At 41.1% G+C, this 9,292-nt stretch overlaps 2 protein-coding genes across 3 annotated transcripts in view; one reads left to right on the top strand and one right to left on the bottom strand.

The window, feature by feature from the left end:
- Positions 1-2,041, bottom strand: part of aprt (adenine phosphoribosyltransferase) — an 11,908-nt gene extending 9,867 nt beyond the window's left edge. Inside the window, exon 1 of the mRNA XM_020607553.1 lies at positions 1,651-2,041. Coding sequence (XP_020463209.1) covers positions 1,651-1,739 — 89 coding nt within the window. The 5' untranslated portion in view covers positions 1,740-2,041. The remainder of the gene's footprint in view (positions 1-1,650) is intronic.
- Positions 2,042-2,434: 393 nt separating this feature from the next.
- tk2 (thymidine kinase 2) lies at positions 2,435-8,494 on the top strand. 2 transcript variants are annotated; one of them, XM_020607552.1, is made up of 11 exons: positions 2,435-2,697; positions 3,552-3,589; positions 4,414-4,488; positions 4,719-4,772; positions 5,136-5,225; positions 5,344-5,417; positions 5,745-5,833; positions 6,281-6,360; positions 6,850-6,930; positions 7,048-7,076; positions 7,520-7,599. In XM_020607552.1, exons 1-11 carry the CDS (start codon positions 2,520-2,522, stop codon positions 7,521-7,523), a joined length of 792 nt encoding a protein of 263 aa, XP_020463208.1. In that variant the 5' UTR covers positions 2,435-2,519; the 3' UTR covers positions 7,524-7,599. The 2 variants fall into 2 exon arrangements, with proteins under 2 accessions (XP_020463208.1, XP_020463207.1); XM_020607551.1 differs by lacking the exon at positions 7,048-7,076 and having other exon boundaries at positions 2,439-2,697; positions 7,520-8,494.
- The last annotated feature ends 798 nt before the right edge of the window (positions 8,495-9,292 follow it).

Below are 9,292 nucleotides of genomic sequence, written 5' to 3'. Positions count from 1 at the left end.
ATACAGCACTCTGTGAACAGCCAGCTTGTTTGGCAATGAATGTTTGTGGTTTACCCTCCTTGTGAAGGGTGTCAATGATTGTCTCCTGGAGAACTGTCAGATCAGCAGTCTTCCCCATGATTGTGTAGCCTAGTGAACCAAACTGAGTGACCATTTTGAAGCCTCAGGACTTGCAGGTGTTTTGAGTTGACTAGCTGAGTGGAATGTCACCATATTCTAATTTATTGAGATAGTGATTTGGTGGGTTTTTGTTAAATGTGAACAAAATCATCACAATTAAAAGACCCAACGGCTTAAACTACTTCAGTCTGTGTGTACTGAATTTATATAATACACGAGTTTCACTATTTGAGTTGAATTACTGAAATAAATGGACTTTTCCACGATATTCTAATTTATTGAGGAGGAGGACATGCTGCATCAGTGTAAGAACCGGTTGTATTCCAGAAAGCTGGTTCAACAACGCTGAACTAGGAGTTGACCGGTCATGAGATGGAAAATTCTCCGGTTTTGGTTCCAGGACAGCTAATAAGAGGTAGATCAACTATCTCTGAGGTTATGTGAAAAGCCATTATCAATGGAGCTGTGATACAATGATTCACCACGGCAGCAAGCAAATAAAACGCAGAGCCGCCATTTAATCCAGTGAAGCTGCAAATAATAATAATAATAAATAATAAATAAATAATAATAATAATAATAATAAAAACAGCAGTAGCAGTGAAAGAGCCTGAGTTGAAGAAAAGAATAATCTGTTAACATCGTTACATTTTATTCAGCACAGTCCACTCTGTTCATTTGTTTAGCACACTTGGATTTTTTATGGATTCTAAAGTGCAGAAATCCTACTGCTTGTTACATTAATTAAAGATATTTATTCAGTTGTAGGCTGATGGGGACAAACTGACCGTAGCCTCATTCTGACCAGGTAATAATGATTTAGGTGACTTGCAGGTGGAAAATCTGTTAAAATACATATTACAGGCCTATGCATATTCACAACCTACTTTTAAAGTGCATTTAGTCCGGTTTTATAATGTTGACATCTTTAAAGGATAAGGATAATAAGGATAATCACCTTTATTTGGCCAAGGTAAGCTGCTCTACAATTATTCTCACTCAGAGATCTACACTTTGCTTCAATATGAACTGTATGAATGCGGAAGTGAAGCGGGCTTTCACAACTTCTGCAGATTATGCAAGAGAGGGGAAAGTCCTGGTTTTCACTTAACCCCCAGAATACAACATAGACTAATGGATGGCTTGCAGCTTTTTATTTAGCTGCTATTCAGTCAACTTTTCCCTGCAGCCCTACCCTTCTAATAGCCTATTACAGACTGTCCCAGCTGCTTTTCATTACACCTTGCGGGGAATTAGCTCATGACTAGATCTGGGGTCTGACCACATGCTACAACTGTGAGTGAGATGAGAAGGGGAGCCCAAATGGTCGAGTACCCGGATCGTCTGATGCCTGGGCAACGCGTATAAGAGGACCTGTAGCTCCTTCCTTCACCTTCCTGTCATATGGAGCTCTTCTACACGCAGAAGAAATGAATGGCAGGGAGAACGGACCCTGCAGATGAGGCTTCAAACAAGAAAATAAGACTTGAGCACGGCACGCGGATTAATTTGTAGTGATCAGTATCTCACCTGAACAGGATGCCTTTCTTCGGAAAGTCTGGAAAAGCTCGTATGTGTCTGTGAACCAGCTGAAGTTTGGATTCAGACCCTGCATCCATGATAACGGACTGTAAACCTTCATGTGATCAACTCTTGCAGCGGTCTTTCTTCTTATGCTGTTTATCACAGGTCAGCTTATGGTGCATTACCGCCACCTGCTGGACTGGAGTAGACTAACCATAGAGGTGGATGACATTACAGTGTTAATCTTTATCTTTTCCATCGTTGCTTGCTGAGGTCTCTCCTAGTAGTTCTCCCCTTTTATTTCCACTTCTTTTTCTTCCACTTGCCACACAACATAAAAACGTGTTACTGGCGTCATCTGGACAAAATGCGCGTGTTCTCGTTGTTGGTTAAGATGATTTACTGACACCTACAAACTCCTCCTACTCTACAGAGGAAATAATATATAAATAAATATTAACTTAGCAAAAAACTGAATAAATGCGTACAAATGAAATTTATGCATTTATTATTTATTTTTACATTTATGCATTTCCACATGTAGGCCTATTTTATTCCACAGTTAGTCTGTGTATTCTTCATTTCAAGTCTCACATTTGACACTGGCCCATTCTGCTTTTCCGCAGCCAGGGGCCTCTTGACATAAAGCCTCAGTTCTTGAAATTCAGCAATATGTTTATCCTCAATTTTAGCAAAATACCTGCATTACCACTGCTCCACTGTGAATAGTCTCCCTGTAAATGTAACAAGGGTTTTCTCTCTCTTCCTGTGGAGGGCAGTATTACGTCTCACGGTGTACAGCCTGCCGGAAATGTATTAGAAGAAGACCAAAACGAGTCCTCTCGAGTCAAACAGTGAAGTTACAGGTGTAGTGTATGTGCTATGAAATGTCGGTGGCTGCTGGTGGTGTGACGTTGCTGTCCAGGTGTGTTAGACTCCTCTGTGCTAGCTGCGCTGAGGCGCCGTCATCTTTGGCACCTGCTGGATATACCAGAGGGACGAGGTTACATCCTGGGAACGTCAGGCTGATCCACAGCAGAGCACCCGGTACAGGTAAATGGTGTGAGGATATACAGGTGCGTCTCCTAAAAGGTTTCCCAGTGGGTTCGTCCTATTACCTCAGAACGTGTCCTTGTTCCCGTCACTTGCATCTTAGTCCACCGAGGTAAGATGTGAGGAAAAGATGAGAGGAAAGTGGAGCCTTAGAGATGTGTTTTCAGAGACATGGTTCCTCCGATCTCTCATCTGAAGGAATATCAGTTTCTGATGCTAAGAGCAGCTGGACCACAGCTGGAACAGCTGTCAGTCTGCAAGTGTTTGGAGGGGTTTGTTTGCACAGATGATATGAGGTATAGCTACAAGTGGAGCAGTGTAGTGATGTCCTCCATAATGACAAAAGCCAATCTCTGCGTGTTCCCCCTTAAATAAACAGTTTGACAATCACCCTCATTAAATCCCTGTGTTTAGACTGAACAGATTCTCAAAGCACAGTTTGTAAAGTTACTGCTCAGATACTGAAAGCACATAAACTGTTGTGGCAAAATTATCTATTTAAGCTTAGTGAGTGTGAAATAAATACTTAACATCAACTCTGAAAGTTATTACAAATGTATTTCTGCAGAAAGGAGCTAGCTCTAACAGAGTGTCTAACACAGTCTGTAGGAGAGAGAGTTCCCTGAACTGAGTGCTGTCTCTCCTCTTATACACACCCATACAATGCTCAGACAGATGGTCAACAAGTCAAACAGGGAATACAGGATACTAGTTATTTAGCTCAACAGTCACACAGAGTTGTGTAACGATGTAACGATGTTCTGATTAACAATGACAATGTCTTGTAATTTGTAGACATGATTTAGCAGCAAGTTGTGGGAGGTGAAGTCTCACAATGTTCTCTTCCTTCCAAGGGAAGCTGGTGCAGAATGGACAGAAGAAGAAAGCAGTGGTGAGTCGCCACCATATGATGTGTACAATGATCCCAAACACACAGCCAAGGAAACTCTCAATTGGTTTCAGATAGAGAAAATAAAGCTGCTAGAATGGTCTAGCCAATCACCTGACTTAAATCCAACAGAAAATCTGTGGAGAGAACTAAAGATCAGAGTTCATAGAAGAGGCCCACGGAACCTTCAAGTTTGGACTGTTTGTGTGGAAGAATGGGCCAAAATCACACCTGAGCAACACATGTGACTAGTTTCTCCATATAGGAGGTGCCTTGAAGCTGTCGTTACCAACAAAGGCTTTTGTACAAAGTATTAAATACATTTCAATAAGCATGTTCAATACTTTTTCCCTGTGTCATTCCATTTTATTACACATAACGTAATTTCTGAACTTTTTTTTTTTAATTTCTTTGTATGCATGGATTACTTGGGTTGTTACTGACATCTGGTGAAATTTTCATGTCAGCAGCACCTCTAGAAATATATTTAGTGAGAAAAATGGTGACGTGTTCAATGCTTATTTTATCCGGTGTAGTTACTGTAATTTGACTAAATGAGTCATCATGAGTCACCTGCTAACTTACAAAGTCAAATTCAATTTTTATTTGTATAGCGCCACATCACAACAAAAGTCATCTCAGGACACTTTACAAAGTAAGGTCTAGACCTTACTGTTATCACTATTATTATTATTATAAAGGAAAACCCAACAACTCCCTTGAGCAAGCACTTGGCGACAGCAGGGAGGAAAAACTCATACCTTGTCTTGTTTCTGCGTTGCTGCAGACAGGCCTGCTAACATCTGCCTCTTTGCTGCTGTTCTCAGATCTGTATCGAGGGGAATATTGCCAGTGGGAAGACGACATGTCTGGAGTATTTCAGCAAAACTACCACTCTAGAGGTATGACAAAGCAAAGGTCGTATACAGCGATGGTGTGTGGGAAATACCACTGTACTTTTTACACAGGTTTTATAAGATGAATCTGTTTTAGGTTTTTTGCACCCTGTGTACAGTACATCCATCTTTTCTCTGAATACTTTGAATTCCTTCAAAAGATGCTAAAACAGAACAATCAGAGAAACACGGAACCCCTGCATCAGATGTGTTCTCTCTCCTCTCGTTTGTTCCAGGTCCTCGCAGAACCAATCTCCAAATGGAGGAATGTCCATGGGCACAACCCTCTGGTACTGTGTCTGACCTGATATCAGATTTTTTTTTAATCACACCATATTATTCAGAGGATAGGTTCTGGGATTATTAAACTGAATAGTAATTTTTAAAATCAAGGTCTTAATGAAACAAACCAATATAGGCCTTTAGGGGCTGTAGTGTTTGTTTTTGCATTTGGCTTGTACTGCGGTGAGCTAACCCTCAACTCTCCCTAGTCAGTTTGGGTGTGACCTGTGACAATAAGTACAGAAAGATCACCAAAAATGGTCAGGATCCATCCCCTGGACGCTGTGATGGTCCTTATCAAACCTGATGGAGAAGTGTCTGCTTGTCTGGATGTCTCTCATTGGGTCAGCTGTTTGTTTCTCTCCCTGCAGGCTCTGATGTACCAGGATCCTGAGCGCTGGGGCATCACACTGCAGACCTATATTCAGCTCACCATGCTGGATAGACACCTGGCATCAGTAGTAAGAGCACTGTTAACTGTGTCAACCTGCAGTGCTGATAAACATGTTGGTGGAAGTGGACTGTTGATGCAAACGTGACAGTCAGCTGTATGTACTAAAAGCTTGTTGTTGGTTGCAGTCAGCTCCTGTCATGATGATGGAGAGGTCCATCTTCAGTGCTAAGTACATCTTTGTGGAGAATCTCTACAGAAGGTACTGTTGTCTGTGGACTGCAAACCTGAAGCACCTGCATAAGACCAGGAGACTAGAGAAATAAACCCATACAGCAAACACTTTATAAAACTTTCTTCATTGAATTATTTTCCAAGTTACACTGTACAGTACAAAGAATCCCAGTATCCACAAACAAAAAACAAAAAAGTGCATATAACCGTGCATATAACCACAAGAACTACCATGAAGCAGTCCTGCTGGCTGATGTGCAGCATGGCCCATGAAAGATCTGTTATGGTTATCAAATCATCTCATGGTCTGACAACATATGCTACTGATGTCACACTGGTGCTTTTTTTTTTTCAGTGGGAAAATGCCAGAGGTGGACTATGCTGTTCTCAGCGAGTGGTTTCATTGGATCACAACTAATATTTATCTTCCTGTTGATCTGATTGGTGAGAAGACACAAAGCCGAAACACGCAAACATGTTTAATCAAGATTATGATACAGAAAATACAAGAAGTACCATAGTTGTAACATTTGATACACACTTGTAGAAACATTGAAAATCTGATTAGATGACGCTATGAAGGATGACTGGAACCTGAAATCTGCAGTGTTCATAGTGCCGATCTATCTGCATGGTAGAGTGGGGTCATGTTTTCAAACCATGCTTGTTGATCAGGTTTGTCTTTTCCACACCAGGTTGTCATCCACAGAAAATAGCACAAAAGTCATTATTTTCAAAGCAGTTTTGAAGAACTGAAGCCACCTTTTATCAGTGTAATGAAGCAAATACCCCACCGTTCAGTCAACAGAGTCTGATGCCTTGAATGCGTTTGACAGTCAAGCTGCCGCAGCTTGTTTGTGTGCATTCTCTGACTTCTTCCTCTGGCTGCAGTTTACCTGCAGACATCTCCTCAGACTTGCCATGAGAGGTTAAAGCAGAGATCCAGAGAGGAGGAGAAAGTCATTCCACTGGTGAGGACACGAACTCAGAACATACCACTTCATGTCACTGAATAAGCTGTCAGTCAACTTAAAGGGAAATGAATTGGTTTGTGATTCAGTCACTAATGTGCCATTGCTGTAGTACTAGAGTCTAGGGCTCTGACTCAAGCCAGACTCGAGTCCTGATTTTTAGGACTGATGACTTGACTCAGACTTGGATAAGACATTGTTATTAAAACCTGTTGGCCTGCTCCATGCTGTATCTGACACAGTTCCATGGATACATACACTTAGCCTTTCTGTAAATGATTTTTATATTTGGCTATTGTGTCCCGCACAGTAAGTAAACTCCTTTTAAAATGCTGAGAGCTGTGTCTGTTGTGTTTAGTGTAAACCTTGATAACTCAGGCTATTCTTGTTTGACTTGGACTTGACTTGGACTCCAGATTTGACTCAGACTACAACACTGCAATGTGCCATCCTCTGTGTATGGACTGTATGTGTCTGCCTGTTCACCAGGAGTATCTGGAGTCCATCCATCAGCTGTATGAGGACTGGCTCATTAAGTGTACCTCCTTTACTCTTCCTGCTCCTGTTTTGGTGAGTGGCTGTTCACATGCAGGCAGGTCTTTGCTTTGGTTTGTGCAGTTTTTTTTTACATTCAGAACACCTCCAAGTCATTTCAGACGGTGCGTTTACATGGATGTATCTGCACAGGTTCGGCTGCAGCATCCAAGTGACTTCAGGTACACATCTCACTTTTGGAGCAATGAAAAGATGGAATGTTGTCTTTCTATAATGAAAGAATTACATGTAGACTACTCAGTCATTTAGATGGGAGAAAGCTTAGAAATGCTGATGAAATCTATAGTGGACAAGTAGAGGGTGGAGGAGCTCACACTGGCTTTCCCTGTTCAGAGGACACTGACCGTCCAATGGGTGCCAAGTTGCTAAACTGAGCTGAATATGATCAAAACCGGGATACTCAGGGCTGCGTAAACACACTCACCGGCTTGGCACACTTAAGCTACACCATGGTGCGCTTCCACTCAGTCCAACCTGTATTCATGTGATGATATTTGCATGTCCAGATGTCATAGTGAACTGTAGTTTGTTTGTTTGTTTTTTCATGCAGCAGCTGCTGGCCTCAAGTTTCTGATCCCTAAAAAACCCTTTTACATGTATACAGGTGATTCCTTCTGACCATGACCTCCAGAAGATGTTGCACCAATACGAAGAACACCGGGACAAGATTCTAGCTGCTAGCCACCCCTGATACCCAGAAACACACACATTTGTACAGTTATCTTTGTGAGGACACTCACTGATATAATATATTCCTTAGCCCCTTACCCTGCCCTAACCTTAACCATACCAACTAATTGTCTACTTCAGCCATTACCCTAGCCTAAAATTAATTCCAACCTGAAACCTAAAACAGTCTTTACACCTCCAGCAGCCCTCTGTATGTGTTTCAGGAAGTGAGGGCCAGCTCACATGTCCTCAATCCCATGGTGATCCTTACAATACAAGTACAGCACACAGCGCAGTCAGTCAAACTCATCTGAAACAAAAGATTCTAGAAATCTGTTTACAAACCATAGTTATACAATTGATCTGTTACATTTTACTCCCAACTAGAGCTTCTTCTCTGATAACTTATGTTTTCATAAAGGCTAATGCTCACTATCAGCATATTTTTAATTACAAAATCTTCTTAGTGTACCAAAAATGGATATTCTCATGTGCTGAGTGGGAAAGCTACAGAAAGAGAATGAACTTCAGCACAGGCAAAACATTCCACAGTTGTTCTTATAGAAGGAGCAGGGGTAACTACTGTGCCACTGCTCCACCTGCTTCAGATATACACGTCTGTGTATATACTGTCAAGTGGTTCTGCAACCTGACTGTTGTTTCTCTGCAATTCAGTAAACACCTTTTACTCCTTTGTGTTGCTCAGATATGGTAGCTAAGGAAGAGAATAGTACTGTGGGAGATGTGTCCTTCTCGTGACACAGTTTAAAGATCGTGGGGCAATGGAAATGTTGCCACAGGTTTTTTTAACAGCACTTTGTATCCCTGCACACATTCTGTTGTTTTTCTGTAGCTGTGATAATAAAAGCAACAATGACAGGCCAACAGAAAGATCACTTATTTCTCTGGTGTGTGAGGAGACCCTGGTTTTGGTGTTTTTGGGCCACTGGTGTGAAATGAAGTGTATTGTGTCAGCTGCACAGGGACACATCCACCCTCGGAGAGCCGGCAAACTGAGGACCTACACATAAAAGCATTGCTCCACAGCGTTACTAGTGGTCCCCAGGAAGCCTTTAAATAGTCAGACTACTAATATCTGGGATAAATTGGTGAAGCCTTGGGTCAACATAACAAGGAACTATGGAAAACTAATTGGGTAAATAATTAAATATTCATCTTAATTTATCATTATTGATATTTTAATAGAAAAACATTCTTAAATCCAACATAAAGAAGTGGGACCTGTGTTTGGTGTACGAGGTATACATTTAGATAATTAGTTAAAAATTAAGAAGTCCATTATTATCAAATGAATTCAAATGAGGCCATTTCATATACAGTGCCTTGCAAAAGTATTCGGCCCCCTTGAACTTTGCGACCTTTTGCCACATTTCAGGCTTCAAACATAAAGATATAAAACTGTAATTTTTTGTGAAGAATCAACAACAAGTGGGACACAATCATGAAGTAGAACGAAATTTATTGGATATTTCAAACTTTTTTAACAAATAAAAAAACTGAAAAATTGGGCGTGCAAAATTATTCAGCCCCTTTACTTTCAGTGCAGCAAACGCTCTCCAGAAGTTCAGTGAGGATCTCTGAATGATCCAATGTTGACCTAAATGACAAAGGATGATAAATAGAATCCACCTGTGTGTAATCAAGTCTCCATATAAATGCACCTGCACTGTGATAGTCTCAGAGGTCC

This window comes from Monopterus albus, unplaced genomic scaffold (assembly GCF_001952655.1).
Source record: "Monopterus albus unplaced genomic scaffold, M_albus_1.0 scaffold87.1, whole genome shotgun sequence".
Classification (NCBI taxonomy): domain Eukaryota; kingdom Metazoa; phylum Chordata; class Actinopteri; order Synbranchiformes; family Synbranchidae; genus Monopterus; species Monopterus albus.
Note: the sequence above shows the minus strand (reverse complement) of the source record. Positions and strands in the feature narration are given on the sequence as shown.